The sequence below is a fragment of the Nyctereutes procyonoides genome, unplaced genomic scaffold, assembly GCF_905146905.1.
Source record: "Nyctereutes procyonoides isolate TBG_1078 unplaced genomic scaffold, NYPRO_anot_genome, whole genome shotgun sequence".
NCBI lineage: Eukaryota > Metazoa > Chordata > Mammalia > Carnivora > Canidae > Nyctereutes > Nyctereutes procyonoides.
Genome location: NW_026575131.1, coordinates 46926521 through 46950108, shown reverse-complemented (window position 1 = coordinate 46950108; position 23588 = coordinate 46926521). Strand labels below are relative to the sequence as shown.

Sequence of the window (23588 nt, the reverse complement as noted above, 5' to 3'; positions counted from 1 at the left end):
CTTTTTTTTTTTTAAGATTCTGTTTATTTATTCATGAGAAACAGAGAGAGAGACACACAGAGAGAGGCAGAGACACAGGCAGAGGAAGAAGCAGGCTCCATGCAGGGAGCCCAATGTGGGACTCGATCCCAGGCCTCCAGGATCACACCCTGGGCTGAAGGCAGCACTAAACCACTGAGCTGCCCAGGCTGCCCAAATATTATATCATTTATGTTCTTTATTCAAAGAATCCAACTTAAATGGATTGGCTAGAATTAGAGTATTTGCAGGAATTCACAGGAGAAAGATTGAGGATATAAATAACTTTAAAAAGAAATGTTATAAGGATACCAACATTGTATTGGAAGTTCTAGCCAGAGTAATCAGGCAAGAAAAAGATATAAAAGGCATCCACATAGAAAGGAAGAAGTAAAACAATATCTCTTCACAGATAACATGATCTTATATGTGGGAAATCCTAAAGAATCTACCATTAAAAAAAATCCACCATAAACAAATTCAGCAAAGTTTCAAGACACAGGATCACACAAAAATCAATCGTATTTCTTTCTTCTTTTTTTCTTTTTCTAAGAGGGAGGGGCAGTAGGAAAGAGAATCCCAAGCAGGCTCCAAGCCCAGTGCAGAGCCCAACATGGGGCTCAGTCCCATGACCCTAAGATCATGACCTGAGCCAAAGTCAAGAGTTGGACTCTTAACCAACTGAGCCACTTAAGTGCCCCAAGAAACAGTGTATTTCTATATACTAGCAATGAAAAAATCCAAAAATGAAATTAAGAAAACCACTCCAGGGGCACCTGGGTGGCCTAGTCAGTTAAGTATCTGCCTTTGGCTCAGGTCATGATCCCAGGGTCCTGGGCTTCAGCCCCGCATCAGGCTCCCTGCTCAGCGGGGAGTCTGCTTCTCCCTCTCCCTCTGTGCACTTGCACTCTCTCTCTCAAGTAAATAAAATCTTTTAAAAAGAAAGAAAGAAAACCACTCCATTTACAATAGCATCAAAGAATAAAATACTTAGGAATAAATTTAACCAAAGAAAGGTAGAAGTTATACACTGCAAAACACTACTTCCAGAAATTAAAGTAGACCTGAATAAGTGGAAAGATGTTAATATTCATGAATTAGAAGTGTAAAGTGTAAAGATTAAGAGTGTAAAGATGGCAATATTCCCCAAATTGATTTATAGATTTAAAGTAATTCTACCAGAATACCAGTTGGCTTCTTTGTAGAAATTGATAAACTGACTCTTAAATTAATTACTCAAGGGACCCAGAATAACCAAAAGAACCTTGAAAAAGACAAAAAAGGTTGGAGGATTCACAGTTCCTGATTCCAAATCATTATACAAAGCTCCAGTGTGATACTGGCATAAGGATAGATATATGAGAATAATAGAATCAAATTGAGTGTCCAGAAATAAACCCACATAGCTATAGTCAACTGAACTTTGACAACGGTGCCAAGACCATTCAGTGGAAAGAACAGCCTGGGTTTTTTTTTTGTTTTTTGTTTTAGATTTTATTTGAGAGAGCAAGCAAGCAAGAGAGAGCACGAGCAGGGTGAAGAGCAGAAACACACTCTCCACTGAGCAGGGAAGCCTGATGCAGGGCTCCATCCGAGGACCCTGGAATCGTGACCTGAATCTAAGGCTGATGCCTAACTGACTGAGCCACCCAGACACCCCAAGAACAGCCTCTTTAACAAATGGTGCTGGGACACCCAGATATTCACATAGAATATGATGAAGTTGGACCCTTACATCACACTGTGCACAAGTATTAGGACAAAATGGATCGTAGACCTAAATGCAACAGCTAAAACCATAAAACTCTCAGAAGAAAATGTAGGGGTACATTCTAGTGGCCTTAGATTTGGCCATGATTTCTTCCATATGCCAAAACTACAAGCAAAGCAACAAAAAATATATATAAATTGGACTTGATCAGAAACAAAACAATTTTTGCATCAAAGGGCACTACTAAGAGAATGAAGAGTCCAGAATGTAAAAAAAAATATATCTATATATATATATGTAACTCATATCTGCTAGGTGTCTATATGCAGAATATATCAACAACTCTTACAACTTAACAAAAGGACAACTCAATTTAAAAGTAGGCTAAGAGGGGCAACTGGGTGGCTCAGTTGGTTAAGTGTCTAACTCTTTTTTTTTTTTTTTTAAGCGTCCAACTCTTGATTTTGGCTCAGGTCACGATCTCAGGGTCATGGGATTGAACCTGCATCAAGCTTCTATGCTGGGTGTGGAGCCTGCTTGGGATTCTCTTTCACCTTCTCCCTCTGCCACTACTGCCAAGTCCGACACTCTCTCTCAAAAAAAAAAAAAAAAAAAAAGGTGAAGAACTTGAATAGACATTTCTCCAAATGTAAACAAATGACCAAGTACATGAAGGAATGTCCAACATCATTAGTCATCAGGGAAATACAAATCAAAACGACAATAAGATACCATTTCACACGTACTAGGATGGCTGGAATTAGGGGGAAAAAATGAAGTATTGGTAAGGATGTGAAGAAATTGGAACCCTTGTATATTTCTTTTGGAAATGTAAAAATGGTGCAGCTACTGTGGAAAAAGATTTGGTGGTTCCTTGAAAAATTAACCATAGAATTACCATATGACATAATGCCACTCCTAGATATATATTCAAAAGAATTAACAACAGGTACTCAGATACTTGTTCAAGAATGTTCCTTTTTTAAAGATTTTATTTATTTATTCATTTTATTTAATTATTTAGATAGATAGATAAAGAGGCAGAGACACGGGCAGAGGGAGAGGCAGGCTCCATGCAGGGAGCCCAAAGTGGGACTCGATCCCAGGTCTCCAGGATCATGCCCTGGGCTGAAGGCAGCACTAACCCACTAAGCCACCTAGGGATCCCCTGAAGAATGTTCCTAATGGTACTATTTGCAATGGTCAAAACATGGAAACTAAGGATGCCTGGATGGTTTAGTGCCTTTGGCCCAGGGCGTGATCCTGGAGACCCAGGATCGAGCCCCACGTCGGGCTCCCTGCATGGGGCCTGCTTCTCCCTCTGCCTGTGTCTCTGCCTCTCTCATGAATAAATAAATAGAATCTTAAAAAAAAAAAAAAAAAAAAAAAGCATGAGCAGGGTGAGGGGCCAAGGGAGAGGCAGACTCCTTGCTGAGCAGGGAGCCTGATGCGGGGCTCAATGCCAGAACCCCGGGATCGCGACCCCAGCCAAACACAGATGCTTTACAGATTGGGCCACCCAGGTGCTGGATTGTCCACTTGAAAATGGTTAATGGAGGAGCGCCTGGGTGGCTCAGTCCGTGAAGCATGCATGGGACTTATTGGGGTTGTCAGTTTGATCCCTACATTCGGTGTAGATGCTACTTAAAAGTCTTAAAAAACATTTAAAAGATAAAATGGTGAATGGCTTATTTTATGTGAATTTTACCTCTGAATCCAATGTTGAGCTCATCAAATCACTTTTTTCAATAGTGCCAAATGTTTACTCATTCAATACTGATACCCAACCCTGTGAGAGTGGATTGCCCCCTAGCTCACCACGTTGTCTAATTTATCTATATAAATTAAAGTATACCTGCATCAGATAGTGTCTTGAGAGGAGGGTAGCAGTATGGGGGCTCTAAGTCTGCTTGTTGAAAACCAACCTCATTGGCCTCGGTGTCCTTATAAAAGATAAAGTGGCCCAATATATATATTTATATTTTTAAAGATTTTGACATAGGGGTCCCTGGGTGGCTCAGTAGTTTGGCACCTGTCTTTGGCCCAGGGCATGGTCCTAGAGACCTGGGATGGAGGCCCCGTCAGTCTCCCCGCAAGGAGCCTGCTTCTCCCTCTGCCTGTGTCTCGTGAATAAATAAAATCTTTAAAAAAAAAAAAAAAAAGATTTTGACACAGAGTATGAGGGGGGAGGGACAGAGGGAGAAGCAGACTCCCCGCTGAGCAGGGAGCCCCACATGGGACTCCATCTCAGGACCCGGAGGTCATGACCTGAGCTGAAAGCAGACACTTAACTGAGCCACCAAGGCACCCCTAAACCTTTTTAAAGGTGCTCTGTAAAGCTCATGGCTCCTGGTGTCTCACAGATCTGGGTACTTTTTTAAATAAAGACTTTATTCATGAAACAGAGGCAGAGGGAGAAGCAGACTCCTCACAGGGAACCCAATGCGGGACTCAATCCCAGGCCCCCAGGGTCACACTGAGCCAAAGGCAGATGCTCAACCACTGAGGCACCCAGGTGCCCCCAGATCTGTGGACTGATTTGGGTTATCTATACATCTTTGCTAGGGGACTCTAAAAGTTACTCTAACTGCCTCTGCAAGTGGGAAGTGACCTAAGTGAGGGACCTTGTTTATTCCCGTCCCTTCTGGGGACAGAAGGGCACCCCTTTGTGCAATCCAAGTAGTTACTTCCATCTTGGGGGAGGGGGGCCTGGTAAGCTCAGTGTAGAAGTAAGACGATTCATGTTCTTTCACACTGGGTGGGAGACGAGGAACCACACTGAAATGGAGATTTAATGGTGGGCCTTGGGTCACATTTACAAGAGAAACAGAGCAGTTTCATAGTTTTGTTATCCTTCTTGAGGCTACTGGTGTTCAGCGGCACCAACTTTTTTGCCTCAAGAGAAGCAGCTTCAAAGAGCACACGCAACCTGTGTCCAAGGCACATCTGTGTAGTAGTGGCGACGAGCGCAGACAATTCAGAGACACCATTTTCTTGCGTACTGAGCAATTTATTTGTTTCTAGTTCTTATATTGACTTTTCATAAATATCCATCTCACATCTCCAATAAAGGCCCTTGAGAGCAGGGCCCATCTCTTACTTTTATTGTGAATTAGCACCTGGAACACAGTAGATGCTCGAGTCTTTTAACATCTAGTAAATTCCCTCTGGCCAATGCTTCCCCAAATGAGACCGTTCAGGGGTTTGCAGGGAAACAGACCCAGCGGTATCATTTCAAAAGGGAAGCATCTTCCACTTCCTTTGATTATATGAAAGTCTAACTGTTGCTTGCTACCCTCTTAACACGTGCTAGCTAGCTTTTCTTTCTCACTGATTCAGAAAACCTCCAAAGGAATAGTATCTATTTGAAATGTATTTATTTCACTATATTCATTTCTTACAGGTAGCATCTATCTATGGCAATTTAGTTTGTTTTCCATTCATGAGAGTGACACCAAGTTTTCTTTTTAAATACGGTTAAGTAGTAGTAAGTAACTCAGTTTAAAGGGAAACAAAAGCAAAAAACCCTGAAGTAACAGAGGTGGAACAAAAATGAGGTAAAAACGAAAAAAGAACAAAAAACCTCCAAACTAGAAAGGTGATTCAAAGACTAAAGATTGGGAAAATAATGCCCTAGGCAAAATGTCCTCATTCTTGAGGGGCAAGAGGGAGGGCTTCCAAGGGTGAAGGTCTGTTAGATTCAGGAGGCCTTTGAACAGAGTTCACCAACGTGACAGAGCCAACGTCGCAGTAACAAGATCCTGCTACATCTTGTGAGGATCACACACCCATACGCGGTGTGCTACCAAAGCAGGTCAAAAACTGAAGCCAAAGCAAATTCTTAAATCTTAAAAAAATCCTTTATAAAGCAAGATATATCCTAGTATTAAGCTGGTCTCAGGGAAAAGAAAAATAATATAAAGGGCATTCAGCTAGTAGCTGTATTTAACAAGCAAAATATCATCAAAATCTAATGATCCAACTTTTATTATTCCAACTGCAGTGTAGAGACGTCACAGCCACTTGGGGGGAATGTACAACTTCCGCAGCCTTCATACCACGGCAGAAAGCCATACAACTTTAAAGATAAGCCCATGAGGTACACTTTTTTTGAAGGAAACGGCTGGGTCTCTTCACCAAGGTTTCCAGCATGTTCCAGTAACACACACCCCAGTTCTGCTTATAAACAAAAGGAGAAAGAGCAACGCATTATGAAATCCATCCCCTGCCACAGGGAGGTGGGTCATTCCGTGGGGGTGACATCTTTGGGCTCTGCCTCAGTCTGTTCCGCTTTGGTTTCTGTGACCGGCGGGGCAGGAGCTGCGCCCCTCACCGCGCCGTCCACTGCGCCGTCCGTCTCTGCCACCACCTCCTGCTCTTCACCTGCCGCTTCGGTGGTTTCACCTCCAGCCTCTGCGTTGGCGTCGCCCTTCTCTGGAGCCACACCACATGGTGTCTCCACTTCCACCAGCTGCTCAGAGTGGGGACTGTGAGTGGCCTCGGCTGCATCCACGGGGCCTTGCCCTTCGGGCGGTGTGTCACTGCCTTCTGGGGCCGGTGCTCCCTCCCCATCTACCGCTCTCACTGCTGCTGTGATGACCTCAGCCAACACCTCTGCGGCCACCTCCTCGGGCGTCTCCTCCTTCTCACCTCCTAAAGTGTCATCTCCTTCGATTTCTGGGTCAACGGCTTCGCTAGTGAAAGGGTCTTCACCCTGGCCAAGAGGAGCAACAGGTCAGTGCAAAGGTGAGACAAGGGGCCCAGGTTGCTGGGAGTCAGGGTTTTGACGCTGAGCAGCCAACGGGAGAAACCCTTTCAGCTACGGCAGGTGAGTGCATCCCACAGGGGCTCAGCGCCTTCGGAGTCAGGAAAGGCTTCTCGGAAGAGCCTTACGGCAACCATTTTTGCATCTTTTCACTTTTATTGTCTTACTTAGTTAGCTAAGGCCTGGAGTACAAATAAAGGGCTGAATCAAGGGCTGTTCTTGTTTTCAGCACTAGTAATTTTGATATTTACAATGGGTTTTTGAAAGATGTACTTTTCCCGCCCCCTTCAAAGACTTTTTAGGATGAAGTATTTAACTGAGCCACCTGTTAATATTTACTACAGCTGCCTACCCCCCCCCACTGTTCTGCATTTTTCATTCAAGCATATAATGGTGAAGAAAAGTTTAAAAAGAACTAGGATTTCTTAACCTAATTAAAACAAAAAGCCTCATAACAGAAGTTATGACTATTTACAATTTTAGCTTCATTTATTTTATTTTTTAAAGATTATTTATGTATTTATTCATGAGAGACAGAGAGAGAGGCAGAGACACAGGCAGAGGGAGAAGCAGGCTTCACGCAGGGAGCCCGACGTGGGACTTGATCCTGGGTCTCCAAGATCAGGCCCTGGGCCGAAAGCAGCACCAAACCACTGAGCCACCCAGGCTACCCAATTTTGGCTTCATTTAAGCACACAGCCCTGGTTACGGTTACAAGGGTGCCCCATTCTGCAGATAAGGAGACTCAGCAACTTGCCCAAGGCCACACAACTACTGAACTCCAGTCAGGACACAGAAGTCAAACGTAGACTAAAAACAGTCTCTGGCTTAGAAAATATAAACATCAGGGAAGCCCTGGTGGCTCAGCGGTTTGGCGCTGCCTGTGGCCTGGGGTGTGATCCTGGAGACCCGGGATCAAGTCCCACATCGGGCTCCCTGCATGGGGCCTGCTTCTCCCTCTGCCTGTGTCTTTGCCTCTCTCTCTGTGTGTCTATGAATAAATAAATAAAATCCTAAAAAAAAAAATAAACATCACTGGTAGATTAGCAAATAGGTTTTAAATTTTATTTTATTTTATTTATTTATGATAGGCACACAGTGAGAGAGAGAGAGAGAGGCAGAGACATAGGCAGAGGGAGAAGCAGGCTCTATGCACCGAGAGCCCGATGTGGGATTCAATCCCGGGTCTCCAGGATCGCGCCCTGGGCCAAAGGCAGGTGCTAAACCGCTGCGCCACCCAGGGATCCCGCAAATAGGTTTTAAAATGCAGTATTTAGGGGGTGCCTGGTTGGCTTAGTCAGGGGAGCACGCGACTCTTGATCTCAGGGTCAGGAGTTCGAGCCCCACATTAGGTGTGGAGATAATTCGAAGAAAAAAAAATTTTTAATAAATAAATTCAATAAAATTAAAACCAAAAACACAGGGATGCCTGGGTGGCTCAGTGGTTGAGTGTCTGCCTTTGGCTCAGAACGTGATCCCGTGGTCCTGGGACTGAGTCCCACATCAGGCTCCCTGCATGGAGCCTGCTACTCTGTCTGCCTATGTCTTTGCCTCTCTGTGTCTCTCATGAATAAATAAATAAAATAAATATTTACACACACACACACACACACACACACACACACACACACACACACACACACGTCTCTCTCTCCAAACACACTGACCAGGCCTGACTCTTAAATTGGTTGCTCTTTCTGGCTTCTTTCCTGGACAACTATCAGCTAACTTGGATTTTTCTGTGAGCATTTCGGCATCATTGCTCAGTACTTCGTGGATATTCAAGGTTTCTCATGGTGAGCCCACAACCATGCCCACAAGTGGGGAATCACAGGAAATCTGTTGTTGTGGAATTCCCACTCATGATACATTCTTCAAAACAATCCGAACTGCCAATACTGCACTCTGAATGCAACTCCACACTTGCAGAGTTCATCCTGCATCCCAAAAGCTTTTCCCATCCACTGCACTCCTAAGCACAAACCTTGAGGTATTTTTCCAGCATCTTCACTATGTGTCTGTTGTTCAAAACACTCTTAGCCACATGAAGACTGGTCTTCTTGAACTGTTCAGCAGCCAACTGTAAAGGAAACCAAACAAACCAAACATGGACTTTGACACATGGTTTGCACAGAGGAGCAAACAAACTGGCCAGGCTGTACCGAGTTGCCCCGGGAGCAGCCCTAGACAAAAAAATGACTACCACCTCTCTTCACCATGGCAGATCCTGCAATGCCAGGGTCCGAGAATGAGAGAAAGAAGGCCCTGGAGGGACACCGGAGCTCAGACTATGAAACAGCACAGAGAAGCCTGATAATCTTAAGAGACAGAAGAACAGGCATAACACTGACGTCCAGTACCTTGTGCAGGAGCAAGGCAAGCTTTTTCTTTTTCAGTTCTTTGAATTCTAGTGACTTTACCAGTAAAATCAGCAGCAGAAGTAGGAATGCTGCAACCATTTGGCTGTTTTAGAGCTCAAGCCATTCAAAGGATAATCCCTTGTTTGTACAGGGCTCGGTGGACGAGCTTTCATGAGGTAGGAGATGTGTGGGCAGCACTCAGGACAGGCGGGGAGAGCCCGTGGGCCAGGCATGGCCATGCCCATGCCTTCCATCTGGACTCTGGTCGCTCTAGCCCATGAGCAGCACACCTGAGGTGTTAAAGATCTCGTGTCCCACAAAGCCCGAAACATTTGCGATTTGACCCTTTGTAAGAGATCTGCTGATACCCTGAGCTACATACACATTTAGCCACAGGCCCCAACGGCTAGTGAAGGCCCAGTTAGTTCTTGACTCTGGGTCCCCCAGGCCACTGTGCTCTTCTTAACAAGAAAGCCCCTCAGCCCCTGCTTCTGGGAAATCCAGTTTGTCAGGAACTGGGAAATTTCCCTGTGTGGTTTATAGGGAACATTTTTAACATTTTTTTTTTTTTTTTAAATTTACGATAGTCATACAGAGAGAGAGAGAGAGAGAGAGAGGCAGAGACACAGGCAGAGGGAGAAGCAGGCTCCATGCACCAGGAGCCCGACGTGGGATTCGATCCCGGGTCTCCAGGATCGCGCCCTGGGCCAAAGGCAGGCGCCAAACCGCTGCGCCACCCAGGGATCCCCATTTTTAACATTTTTTAAGGAGACTTTCAGCTACTCTATGTAAAGTCAACCCCCAGCAACACAGTTTCACATGATACTAGAAACTGGGACACCTCTTACAGCCCGCTGATGAAATCACAGTCGGTGGAACCTGTCAAGAGCCCCTGATCAGCTAACATTCCCCACAAGACACAGAAGGCTCTGAACCTCACCGCCAGAGGCCTGGAAGTGCTGGCCAGGCCTGAGGAGGGGACTCACCCTGCGGTTGTGATTGTGGTCCACCGAATGCAGGTGCCGTTGGAGGAGCTGATGCTGCGCGGGGATTAGCATGTCACAAGCCAGGCAGTGAGCAGCCTCTATCTTCTTGAAAAAGTGCTCCTGGCCAATCCCTGTAGATACAACCCAAGTCTGGTGTGATCCGGAACAGCAGGCAGGTGATGCTCTCCTCCTGCTCCCCAGAAGGGCTCCCATTTTCTCCTGGTAGTCCGTGAGGACTAGCACACCCGCCCTCCAGCATGACTATGTGGATGGAAGCACCTCCACATCTGGGGGTTTTATTCAACTTTTTTCATCCCTCTGGTCATTTCTCTTCAAAAAAGGAGGAAGACACCAGAAAGCTTCATATCAGTCCAATAAGCTGCCAGTAGAGCTGAGACATTCATCAGGCCACACTTACGGGCTTTACATTGCGAGGCAGCCTGGCTGAGGGTCTTCCTGTCACATTCTCAGCAGCCCTGTGTTGGGCTGGCTTTGTACCCAGCTGCACGCCTTAGCAGCATGTGGAATAGTGCACCGCAGGATCCTGACTCACCTTTGAAAGGATCTGGTTTGGGCTTTGTACTTTCCTTCTCCATCAACTCCTGCCGCCGCTTCTCAATTTTCTTATTCCTGTTCACAATATACTCCTAGAGGAGATGGCACCAAATGAAACGAGGACAGGGTGCTGTATGCGCCTAACTCTCAGTTTACCCAGGGCAGCTGCCAAGCCCCCAGCAGAGGATGGCCCGGTCTCAGCTGTCCCAGCAGCTCCGTGGGCAGAACCCATGGGAACTACAATGGCCACAGCGCTTGGCTCTCCCTCTGACCTGGGACTCGTACACTGTTATTGTGGAAAGTCCAGGCCTCTTATTTCTCTCCCCTTTCCCTTCTCTGTAGGGATTGGATTCCTATAGGACCATCAGGAAACACTCTGACAGAGGCTAAGTGTGCTTTACCTGGAGGAACTCCACTGTCTTGTCAGGGAGTTTGGTACTTATAAACCTCAGTGTCTCTTTGTGAAATTTGCTCTGTAGATGTTTCTGGATTTCTTCATCTTCAAAACTACGAAACTTGCACACAGAACAGGCGAACTGAATCCTGGAGAAGATAAAAAGAGCAATGAGTAGGAATAACCATGGGGATCCTGGGGTGGCTCAGCGGTTTGGCACCCGCCTTTGGCCTAGAGCATGATTCTGGAGACCCGGGATTGAGTCCCACATCGGGCTCCCTGCATGAAGCCTGCTTCTCCCTCTGCCTGTGTTTCTGCCTCTCTCTCTCATGAATAAATAAATAAAATCTTAAAGAAAAAAAAAAAAAGGAATAACCAGCTCATCTCTGGTCAGAATGGAAACAAGATAGTAATTTCTGTACCCAGGCTTCTGATTCTGTGAGGCATCATAGTAAGGTGCCTCAGGTCTCCCCATTCCAAGAACGGGGGTAAATTTTGCAAGTGTTTCAGGAAAAGGATTCATGCACCCCATCAGTCTTTTTGGCCCAAAGTTCCACAAGAGAACACCCAAAAGTGGAGACTTTCCAAATTGTGGACTACCTAAAAGCCCCCAAACCACTGCTCTGGGGGTGTAGTACCTAACTCCATTAACTTCTTTCTATAGCCACCAGGATAATACAGGGTAACCTCATTTTAATTTGAAGGAGTAATTCCTGAAGGCCTTCCACAGCTTAAAATTCACAAAACCCAAGACCAATTTTCCCATGGGACTCCACATAAAGCCCCATCATATCAAATTCTGTGGCTAGAAACTGGTATCTTGGGGTGCCTGGGTGGCTTAATCAGTTAAGCTCTGTCTTTGGCTCAGGTCGTGGTCCTGAGGTCCTGGGATTGAGCCCCACGTTGAGCTCCCTGCTCAGTGGGGGGCCTGCCCCTCCTTCTGCCTGTTGCTCCCCTCCTTGTGCTCTATCAAATAAGTAAATAAAATCTTTTGGAAAAAAACTCAAAAAACCAAAAAAATCTGACATCTCTTTGTTGCTTACTTTAAATTTTTTTTAAAAAAGGTTTATTTATTTATTTATTCATGAGAGACACAGAGAGAGAGGCAGAAACTCAGGCAGAGGGGAAGCAGGTTCCCTGTGGGGAGCTCGATTCAGGACTCGATCCACCAGGATGATCCAGGATCACACCCTGAGCCAAAGGCAGATGCTGAACGGGAGCCACCTAGGTGCCCCACGTTGCTTACTTTCAAAACCTCACAAATGCAATCATGCTGTAAGGCAAGAGAGTAGCCTGCAGAGCCCTACGTCCCCACAGTGGGGCGCCACTTCCCTTGGCTCTGGGCTAACAGCACAGGCCCTGGGGCACTCAGGATTCCTCAGGTACCAACACAAGACTCCTTTCTGCCAGGTCCCAATGCCTGGCTTCTGACCTCTGGAAAAGGCACAAGATGCTTATTTTTGCACATACGCCCAACAGAAAAGTGAAAAGAAAGCTCTGGGACCCTATGTGTACCAAAGAAGTGCAGGGTTCATGATTCTTGCTGCATCTTTACCTCCCCTGTGACAATTTCTCCTAGTCTCTTTGAGGACCCTCCATTGCTAGGATGGAGTCTAAAGATTCCTTCCAGAAAAAAAAAAAAAGTCATCTCAGTTCTCCTGGGGCATGAAAATAATCTAATGAAAATTAGATCTAATGAAAAAATATACGGGTCTCCGTATATTCATCTGTTTGAAAAACAAGCATTTTGATGACTTTTTGTTTAACACTCGGAAGCATCTACCTTCCAGTTCCTGGCTTTCTTGTCTCTGCTGTTGGTTGTTTTACTAATGTTTCTTTTGCGTTTCTTTGCACAGGGAAAGCACAACCTGATCTGAGCTTTAGGGGCAAGGAAGGAGAGCCTGTGCATTGAGAAATAACCACAGGCAGTCAAGGCCAGAGCAACCTAGGGCTCCATGGCCACCAGTGATTTACATATCTAGTCACCAGTACCTGATCACTGGAAAGGCTGAGAGGCACATGGTGCAGTCACACCAACACCCCGCACTTTTGCCATCCTTTTCCATTTAGAGACAAGATTTGTAAGGCAACATCCCTGCATATGTAACTGTCACTGTAACTTCAGAGGTGGTCTGGATTTGGGCAAGACACCCAAAGCACCTTCTTAGCAGCTCTGCTGAACAAAGTTCACCTGTCTGGGGTGACAGATAAGAGCCAGGGACAAGGAAACTCCCCACAGGGGAGCCAGAGAGCCCCCTACTGGACACATAGGCCTCAGAGACTCAGTGGAAGATCGGAATGCCATCCATCCGTTCCCCAAGTTTTGCATCTCTGGATCTGAGCGAGATTTCCAAACAGACTCCAGAGGCCAATCAAACTGGCTGCCCCTGCACTGTTAGGTTAAGGTGGATGAGCTCAGGAGAACCGGGACAACGCTCAGCTTCCAGCCAAGCTCCCACCTCGCCGGCCTCCTCACCTGTCAGCCGCTCGGTCTCGCATTCGGTCTCTCCTCCTTTGCTTTTCTCTTCTCTTCTTTATTTCATCATCCTCATCATCCTTCTCTCCTGCAACAGAGAAGTTCCTTCGAGATGCCCTGAGGACCCTGCAGAGGAGCTGAGCAGCAGGGCCTCAATGGAGGCCACAGCTCGGCCACCACACCCTGTACCTGCTGCCACCACACACGGCAGGGCCAGGACAGCCTGAGGCACCGGCACCAACAGTCTGTCCAAGGCTCCCCACAGGGATGGGCCTCTGATGCCGAATCCTTGGGAGTTCCCAGGGAGTCACCTTACCCCCTCCCCATGGCCTGATACAGCTGGGATGGCCAGGGAGCTGGCCCGCCCATCCCACTCACACCGTGGCCCACCTGCCTGTCCTTCCCTATCCTGCTTTTCCAATCCAGTGCCCTACCACTGGGTCTTCTCCCAAAGTCACTTAAGGAGAGAGAGAAGCAGTTCTTCCCAGATAAAAGAGGCAGCAGCTGGAAGGCCTCAGAAAATAAAGCAAGCCACTCTACCGCCCTCCGTCCCACCTCAAGGTGGACCATGACGACAGTTCCGTCAGCCTCCTCTGAACTAGGGCCTCAGCAGGTCTGACAGTCCTTGCTGGCCCAAACTCTATCTTCCACTCACAAAAACCGTCCATCTAGGGCTTTCCCAGGGCTATGAGGGAAGCAGTCCTAGAAACAAAAGTGGGAAGAGACCAACTGGTCCTCCGTCGTCCCCAGGGCCAGCGCAGGAGCTCCTCCGAGAGCTGTGCAGCCCAGCGTCCCAGCGTGAGGCCAGGCCAGGCCATGGCGGCTCAGGGCCAGACACTGAGGAAAGGTTGGATAAGCATCTGAACTGTAACCCCTACCCCTGATGCCAGTCACGAGACTGTCCCACGAAGATGGCGACCGGCGTGCGCTGCTCAGAAGCCTCTCAAAAGGGCGTGTGGGGTTTTTGGCAAGAGGTCACTGCCTGAAACTATTACTGCTGTTTAATAGCAAAGTCATCCCGGGTAGGCAGCAGGACCTGTGCGCAATAAACATGTCACCTTTGCTTTAGCATCTGCCCTGCTGCACGAGCTGCTAAATGCTCTGCGTGGTCCCAAGTTACAGGCATAACTGCTTTAGTAAATGAGGTGAGAGGGCCTCGGTGGGTTGGCTCAGCCTAAACACACAGGAGAAGGAGCATCTAAGCCAGGGGCCTGCAAGTTTACGGGAGCAGAGCCACAAAGGAGCCAGCGTGTGATTCTTGGGGAAAACCAGCTATGGGCAGACCCATGGAAACAGGAAAAGAAACAAATGGCTTGTGGGTAAGTTCAAGGTCACGCTGTCTCAGGCTGCTTCTCTATGTTCCCCCCAACAAGGTTTAACTTTGCTCTGCCCTTGCCGCTTACTTTGGGCTCTTGGGTCCCCTATAAGGGCACTGGTGAGCCCTGCTGAGCAGTGATGGTCTCTGGAGGATCCTGGGCTTGGGTGTACCTGACTGGCCTCCCCTCCCCACAACCAGCTCCCAACCCGGGCATGTGTCTGAACTCTGTCCCACACAGCAGAGAACACTGCTGCTGTTGGCATCCCCACCACAGAGGCTGAGGGCACAACCCTGGGCTGGCAACTGAGGAAAGTGTGAAAAGAAGCCCAGGAAAAGACAGTACAGGGACCTGCACTGGCCAGTAAGTAACAGAGAAGATGGGCTAGAGTATGCCTCTTCTGTTCTTTCTTGCATTTCTGAGACTCTCCCTTCCCTACCACTGCAAGCTGTTGCAGATACTCAGGAATGAGTTTTCCCTCTCCACAGCCTGCCTCAAGTGAGGCAAACAGACCTGTTTCCAGCAAGTGTTGCTCTAAGCCTCAGGGTGGGCACCATGGCCAAGGCCCAGCCAGTGGCCACAGCCCCTCTTCTGCCCTGAGCCACCAGTCCCTCCATCCAGGCCCCAGGCTTGCCCAGAAGGCCAGCCCGGCTGGGAGTGGGGCACACAGGAAAGCAAGCTCAAAGAGACACCGAGTGATGCCTACCTCTCTGCCTCCCGGGGTCGAAGAATTCATCCTCCTGAAAAAGGGCACACACAAAGTCGGGCTATGAGGTAGAGTTTCCAGAACCCTCCACAACTGACCCAGCACCCTGCCACCACCTGGTCATAATATGTCAGGACAAGTCCCAGGGCGGTGGAAGAGGCTGTGTGTCCTGTCACCGCTCTTGGTTGCCTTCTGAGATTCTGTAATGACCAATGTGCTTTTTTATTAAAGTCACTGGCCCTTTTCCAGTTATTTCTACAGCCAAAGAACCACCCTGGCAAACAAACGCGCACCTGCACAGTTCTGCAGTGGGAGCACCGATGGCCCATTCGTCCGCTCTATGTCAAGAGACTCTGACTGGTGGGATGCCAGTTCCAGCACTCTTTACCGAAAAGGGGCTTTATCAAGTTCCTGGCCATCTGTTCGTATTTATTGATGGTGGTAACAAACCAGGTGTAGATTAAAAAACAATACAACAACTGAAAATTGAAACACAGTCCTGTTTCTTAGGCATTGGGCTCAAGGTTAAAATAGGTCACCAGCAGAGACAGGTTCCCAGAATCAAGATCAAAGCAAGCCCAACAGAGAGTAAGTGAGACTCGCTGATAACAGCTGGAAATTCACTGTATCCTGCCCACCCCAGAGCTGACCATCAGAAGTACTTGGTCGAAGCCTTCATACACCCAGGTCTCCAGGCCGTATCCCAGACACAGGTCAGAACTTACAGGGGCAGCAAGGGCTTACCACCTAGGTGCTTGTGCAGTCATGGCTCAGAGGGCCTTATATGCCTTTCTCCTGCACCTGGTATTAAGGGCTGAGCGACAAGGAGGCAGCTCAGCACCAGCACAAGGCTGGCAGTACCTGAGTCTTCAGCCTGAGCCCACACGGCCCACGGCACTTACCACACGTGTGGCCCATGCCCATCACTGAGGACGTGAGAGCGGCTGGGGAGAGGGATGGGAATTTCCTTGGGAAGAGAAGGATTGTTACTAGTACAAAACTCTTAGAATCCTAGCTGCAAGTCAGGTTATTAAATACAATCACAAAGCGGTCAAGTCTACCATAGACGCTTTTGCTGCCTCTTTGGAAGAAAGGCTAACGCAAAGGAAAAATCCCACGCTACAGAAACAAAGGAGGGTGACCAGCGAAGATGGACTTACACCCCTGAATTCTTCATCTCCTGACCGGAAGTCAGCAGCTCCATCATCTACCAGACACAAAGAAGAGGGAAAGTCAGCCCCTTGGAGATTGGCCCACTCCGTTTCACCCTCCCCAGCTTGCCATCCAGGGTGACCGTGCTTGTCCTGACTGCAGTGGGGGCTGCAGGAGCGCGGAGGACACGCGCCACTCTCGAGTTCAACACCTGTCCACCGTACACATGGGTAGGCAGAGCACCAAGCATGAAACAAACTCATTTTACGAAACCACCCAGGGCCTACCGTTTTCGGAAAAATCTCCTTCGCTGTCAGCCCGGGCCAATTTGGCATCTGGCTCATCGTAGATCTGCAACTGCTTCCGTTTCCTGCCCATGCCGTCTGGGCCGCAGCGGTCAAACCCTCTCCGCCTGGGCTACAGACACAAGCACATCCGATGTACCGCTTACCCGGACCATTAAGATACCCCAGAAAAACGGAGAACAGTGAAGTTCTAAGATCAGAGATCAGAGGCAGAAAAGATCTTTTCAGGAAACGAAGATGAAAGAGTCGAGCCCCACCCCCACCCTCACCTTCAGGCCCAATGGAAGAAGTCAGGACACAAAAGGCCACGTGTTATATGATTACATTCGTAAGGAAGGTCTGGGAGAGGAAGCTCTCCAAAGAAGAAAGCAGACTGGCACTTGCCAAGTACAGAGGAGGACCAGGACTGGGAAGTACTGCTAGTGACAGTGGTTTGCATCTTTCCTGGTTGACGGCAATGTCATAAAATTAGATGGTGGTGATGGCTACACAATTCTGTACGTTTTTACTAAAACCCGAACTGTGCACTTAACAATGGGCGAATCGTACGGGATACAAATTTGTCTCCACAGAGCTGTTGGCAAAGAAGGCAGATCACAACTTCCGGAGGGCTTACCCGATCCCTCATCCGCGTCTGTGACCGGCCACATCCATAGGGTACCGAGTTGTCATAACCGCCGGCCCCCTGCATGCCCATCACACCGAAGTCGGGGGCCATGGACTGGGAGAACAGGGAAGGAGGCGGCCTGCTGGGGGAGGGGCCGCCGAGGCCCCGCCCACCCACATAGTTCAGCTCTGGCCAGGGAGCAGACAAGGGCTCCGAAGAGGCCGAGGGCGGCATGAAAGGGTCGCTGCGCATGAAGGTGCTGGGGTTGCTCCGGTCCTGGAAGCGGCCCTGGCCCTGGCCCTGGCCCCGGCCCCGCATGAAGCCATCAAGGGAGCCCCGCTCACGGGCTGGGTCCCGGCAGTCGCCATACTGACTGCTAAAGCCACCGTTTCGGTCAGGCATGGGGTCAAAGTCATAATCGTAGCTATAGCTGGGACGATAGGGATGGTGCTCCGGGAGGCAAGACCTGGAGTCATAGGACTCGTACGACTGGAAGCGGAAGGAGCTGCAAAGGAAGCAGAACCGTCACTACACTCTAGGCACAAGCCCAAGCCTCCTGCAAAGCTGGCTTCCCAACATTCAGAACAGCACTCCACACTGCCACACAGCCCTCCTAAATAGTCCGAAGGCAAAACAGGAAAATAACCCCCCTGAACATTGTTGATGAGGTACACAGAGCCCTTGACCACAAAAACGAGAGAGTCTACAGGTACCTGAAGCAGAAATAAGGAGCCTAGCACACTAGCTAGTTTAGCCAACAGTCATACCTTAAGCCCAATCACTCCGGACTCCAACTAGTCCTATCACAATGACTGCCCCAATAACTGCCCGACTCAACTACTCTGCACTCAGGAGGGAGTTGGGGAAAAGCCCTCCCTGGAAGAGGGGGTGCCCACTGCCACTTGCACAAAGCTGGGGTATGTGTGTGTGTCTGTGATAAGATCCCCGGGGAAGGGTTCGGATCCATAATCACCTCTCCCGGTCCTGCATGCCCTCCCCACCGCCGCTGCTCCCGCCCCTGCCTCCTTCCTTGGACATCATGTCCAAACGCTGGTTGATCTTGGCAATGAGAGAGTCAGAATTGTCGGTGCATGGTTCTGGGCCATAAGAAGCCATGTGGACGGCAGGGCCCCCAGCTCCCAGGCCATCGCTGGCCTTGGTGGTCTCCCACGAGGCTGGGCCATAGCTGTAGGACGCTCCTGTGGTGACGCTGGTATTCTGGGCTCCGTAGTAATTGTAGTTTTCATAACCTGCCATAGGAAAGAAGAGCCAATAAAATATCAGCAGCCACAAGGTAAGTCTACAGCAGACACGTCTGGGGAGAAGCACCCCACTACTCATACGAAGGAAGAGCATCAAGGAACCATGCTGTCATCACCCCACACTGTGCACATCACCTGCCAAGAGGCAGGAAGAGAAGGGCAGGGGCACAGCCTCAGCAATGAGTGGTGGGTTTTCTGTGCCAGATCCAAATCTTGTTCCCCATCCAAAGCCAGAGGCGGCTGAGAGCCCACAGGTGGCAGGTGGAGCTGCTGCTTCCAGAATACAACCACAATCCCCAGCCTCCAGGAAGTTCTTGAGGATGCCCAGACCTGCCAAGCCTTCAGGAGAGCTATGAGCACAGCTAGAATGGGAGATGGGGATGGGAGGTCCCTGTATCCCAAACCTTCTGTACAGCTGACCCAAGGCTTTCTTGCCCACTCACAGACACCCAGAGGGCCTACCTTGCCAGCTGGCCACACCAGTTCCATAGGCACCTTAGGGAAACAAAACACATAAGAGCTTTGCATACTGAGTGAAAGTACCTGAAACAGCCTATGACAATTGTCACCTCATTCTACTATCCACAGGTCCAGGGCTGTTGTGGGAAGCACCCCTGGTTGTCCATTAAGGCCAGGAATGGCTGAGACCCACTAGCTGTAAAACTCATTTCCTAAAGAGCACTCAGCTAAGCATAACCAAGACTTCTCTTGTAGGCAAGCCTGATCTCCCCCAACAGGACAAGCAGAAAGGACGCTGCAGCATTCCCAGGAAACGGCTGGTGAGGGCCACCAGCCAAGAGGCCAGATCCCCTGGCAGAGCCCTTCAAAAGTGCCAGTTCTTACCAGTTGCTGGAGCCTGGGCACTACTAACACGGATCATGCATCAGTGGAAAATCATGTCCCTAACTCAACTGAGCAAAGGGACATCATGTACCTTAGTGACATGGAGGGCCTCCTCCTAGAAAACTTAGTGATGGGTGAAAAAGTGACTCCACCACCCCTAATGGTGCTAGTGGCAAGTTCCCGGCTCAGAAAACAAAGAGAGCCCTCGTCCCATCCCCTGGAATAAATGCTGGCAAAAAGCAGAAAAACCTCACCACCGGGGAGAGGACATTCTGGTCCCTCAAACATACCGATCATCGTGATCTAGATTCCAGAGCAGGGCCAGCCAATAGGCCCCCACGCCAAATCTAGCCCACTGCCTGTTTCTGTATAGCCGGCAAGCTAAAAATGGTTTTTACTTTTTTAAATGGTTGGGGGCAGGGCGATCAAAAGAGTATTTCATGACATGGATTTTGAAAGGAAATGCATCATTCATACATCAGAACTCACAGAACTGTGCAACCAGTAACGACTAACTCTGGATTATAATTAACAACAATGGGGACGCCTGGGTGGTTCAGTGGTTGAGCATCTGCCTTTGGCTCAGGATGTGATCCTGGGGTCCTGGGATCAAGTCCCACATCAGGCTCTGCATGGAGCCTGCTTCTCCCTCTGCCTGTGTCTCTGCCTTTCTCTCTGTGTCTCTCATGAATAAATAAATAAAATCTAAAAAAAAAAAAGACAACGTATTGACACGGACTTGCTACTGACAATAAATGTACTGAGGCAAGATATTAATAATAAGAAAAAACTTTTATTATATCCTTGGCTATTTACTTAGAATAACCAAAATCCCTAAAATAAAAGCTGTCACATACAAAAATTATATTGTATGCAAATTTCAGGGTCCTTAAGTAATACTACTGCCACACCATCACACCCATTTTTTCATAAACATCTGTAACTTGCACTGCAGGGGGGCCAGTCAGAAAGCCCCCCAAAGCCAGAAAAAAAGTACTGTGTAGCCCTTTACAGAAAAGGTCTCTGGTTCCATGGACTAGGCCCAGTCCTCCTGTCAGCCCCCCACCAGGTTACAATCATGCTAGTGTTGGGGTGGAATCCATGCCTCCCCATAAGGTCTTACCTTGGGTGTTGGTGGGTCCAGCACTCCATGCCCCATAGCCTGTAAAGAGAAGACCTGTGAGTTAGGATCCTACTTGTCACGCCAGACAACGGGTGCTTCTGAGGTGCTCTGAGAAGCCTAAAGTGCTTGCCTTGAAGAAGAGTTTGGTGCCAGCCTCACAGGAAGAGGGCATAACCACAGTACTGTCCCTCTAAAAGTCCTCCACAGCTAGTTGATTGCATTACCACATTCCACCTATCTGTCTGAGGTCAAAGCAGAAAAGAGTTGGGGGGGGGGGGGGAATAGGCTTTGGTGCCTGCTCCGCTGGGAGCCGGATGAGGGACCTCAGCCAAAGCCTCAATCTGCAACTCAGGAGGACACAGGACAAGCTGACAGCTAGCCCAGTAGTAAGACACAGTTGTGCCTCCACCCCCCGTTTGGCTCACCTAGCAGCCATAAGTCCCCTGTAACCAAGAACAAAGTTCAGAATTTGGAGACAACAGTGCCTCTCTAGGCCTCACTTCTCTGTGACTTTGGGCCATCCAATGCTCCCCTGGGCCTTCAAGTCCCAGGGCTTCAGCCTGGCCTAACGTATTGGGGCTGCACTCCTCTCTGGTGGTTCCTCTTGCCTCTGAGGACTCCCATGTCGGCCCTCTTCACTTCTGTGTCCCTGGAACCTCAAACAGAGCTGGGCATAGGTAGCTATCCATAACTGTCGATGATCCAACTTTTTGGAACAGGAATACCTCTCTTACTAGAACCACCTGAGCCACTAGCTAAGTGCCTAGTGTGTGCCAACACATGACAGGAACTGAGCACATGCTAGTGTCCCTGAGGGCCATTTAGAGATGGGAGAGCTCAGGCTTAGCCGTTAGGGTACTTGAAACTTGCTGAAATTTGCCCTCTGCAGGCTAGTCTCCCCATGCTACACGACATGTGTACGACAGGAAGAGCAGTGACAAGTAACCAACGACGAGTGACCAACTACAAGGCACTGGTCTGAGCAGCGTAGGCTAATCACGTAAGCTCACAACGCCTCTTCAGATGGCTAACGTTTACCCTGTTGTACCCAGAGGCTCAAGAAGCTGTCACCTGCCCATGATCATAGAGCTGGAGAATGGAAGAACCGGGATGTGCCCTCAGATCAGATCTACGTGCCTCCTACAGCCAGAGAACAACCGTGAAGGTTCAGCAAGTCCTGAGAAGTTAACTCTATGCGGAAAAGCGATTAGGAGGATTCAGGGAGGCCCCACCATTTAAACTGAGCCTGAAGGGTTTTGGCAGATCAGAAGTGAAGGGAATAAAACCTCTTCATGCTCAGGGTGTGCACGGGGCCAGATGACTGACTGAAAGATCTGGTGGGAAGCCGACGAAGAATTCTAAGACCCAGCTGACCTGAAAAAAGACCGAGAAAGCTAGGGTTGCTAGGGCAACCCAGGGCCCTGGAGACACCCAAGCACACCGTGCACCTCAGGACCTCTCTTGCAATTCCAGGTGCCGGATCCTAACACTGCCACCTTTTTTTTTTTTAATTTTTTTTTTATTTGTTTATGATAGTTACAGAGAGAGAGAGAGAGGCAGAGACACAGGCAGAGAGAGAAGCAGGCTCCATGCACCGGGAGCCCAACGTGGGATTCCATCCCGGGTCTCCAGGATCGCGCCCCGGGCAGATGGCAGGCGCCAAACCGCTGCGCCACCCAGGGATCCCCAACACTGCCACCTTTCAAGACTGGTGCCTTCTCCAGCCGTTGTAGCAAAATGGAACTGCTTGTTTCTCCAACCTCATGTACTCGGAAAAGGACTGCACCCGCTCAAGCCCTGCCCCCCACGTATTCCAAACTTCGACTGTTCCCAGCGGGCAAAGTTGGCTCAGCACAGAGCAAACGCCTGCTAAGAATCTCGGGTTCCGGACACGGAGCCCAGGTCGCTCGAGAAGCTCCGTCCCGCCGCAGGCCCTGAGGTCCAAGTAGGGAAGGGGGCATATTCTCCCTTTCGCAGCCCCCAGCCACCTCCAGGGCACCGCCGCAGCGCACGTCAGGACTCCGACTCTGCACGAAGACGCCCAACACCTGACCCCCGAAGTCCTGGGTCACGCACAGGGCAGGAGCCCGCCGCGACCGACCCTGCAGAGGCCGCGCTCAGCTCCCCGGCGCTGCATGGCGGGGCTGGCGGGGAGGGACGGCTTCCAGGACCGGCGCGACGGACCACGTGCACCGCGCGGGCCCCCGCCGAGCCCCACAGCCCGGGGACAGGCAGCCCAACTCCCTCGGCCTCCAGCCGCGGACCCCGCGCCCCACGAGCTTTCGCCGTGGCTCCGCCCCCGGGCGCCGCCATTTTGTGGCCTTCCAAAGGGGAAGGCGGGCCTCCGAGCGGCGGGGTCCACTGGCCCAGCCTCGCCGCGGCCGAGAGGTAGAAACGGCCGGGACAGCCCGAGGCGCCCCCCGAAGCCCGCCGCAGCGTCTGCCCGCCAAACCCCGCCCGCCTCCCCAAGCCTCGCCGGCCAATCCGCACGCAGCGCCCGGGAGCGACGGCGCCGAGGTCCAATGAGCAGCGCGCGCGCGCCCCGGCCTCCTCTCCGCTCGGCCGGGTTGGAGTAACCGCGCTCCGCTGTAGGCCTCGGCCTGCAGCCCTGTACGCACCAGCGGCTGCGTCGCCTGAGCAGCGCCTGTCCGCCCCACCCCGCACCGAGGCACCCACACGAACCTCCGTAGCCCTGCTCCATGTCTTCAGCTCGGCCCGCCAGCAGCCCCCTTTTTCTAGGCTGCCACAGGACGCATGCGCTCAACACACCTTCCGCCGTCCGCTACTGGAAGACCAGGAGCATACGTCACTCCTCCCGCGCCCCACCATTGGCTGGCTTTCACTGCGCACCCGCCCCTGTCGCCCCAGCGGGCCTTCCGGTTGCTTGGGCTCAGCTTTTACAGCATCTTGGGAGTTTTGGTCCGATCACGCAGTCTTACTGCGCGCAGGCGCTTCCCTCTTCCTTCCCGCCGCCAGTGCGCAGGCGCACCCCACCCTCCCCCGGGCCCC

At 50.0% G+C, this 23588-nt stretch overlaps 1 protein-coding gene across 1 annotated transcript; it reads right to left on the bottom strand.

The window, feature by feature from the left end:
* Positions 1–5698: 5698 nt before the first annotated feature.
* AKAP8 (A-kinase anchoring protein 8) lies at positions 5699–23348 on the bottom strand. The gene is made up of 14 exons (XM_055343513.1): positions 23262–23348; positions 20580–20618; positions 19076–19108; positions 18325–18601; positions 17361–17856; positions 16727–16856; positions 16448–16494; positions 15288–15321; positions 13266–13353; positions 10797–10938; positions 10394–10487; positions 9841–9971; positions 8479–8574; positions 5699–6443 (listed from the first exon to the last, which is right to left on the bottom strand). Exons 1-14 carry the CDS (start codon positions 23278–23280, stop codon positions 5973–5975), a joined length of 2097 nt encoding a protein of 698 aa, XP_055199488.1. The 5' UTR covers positions 23281–23348; the 3' UTR covers positions 5699–5972.
* Positions 23349–23588: the final 240 nt, after the last annotated feature.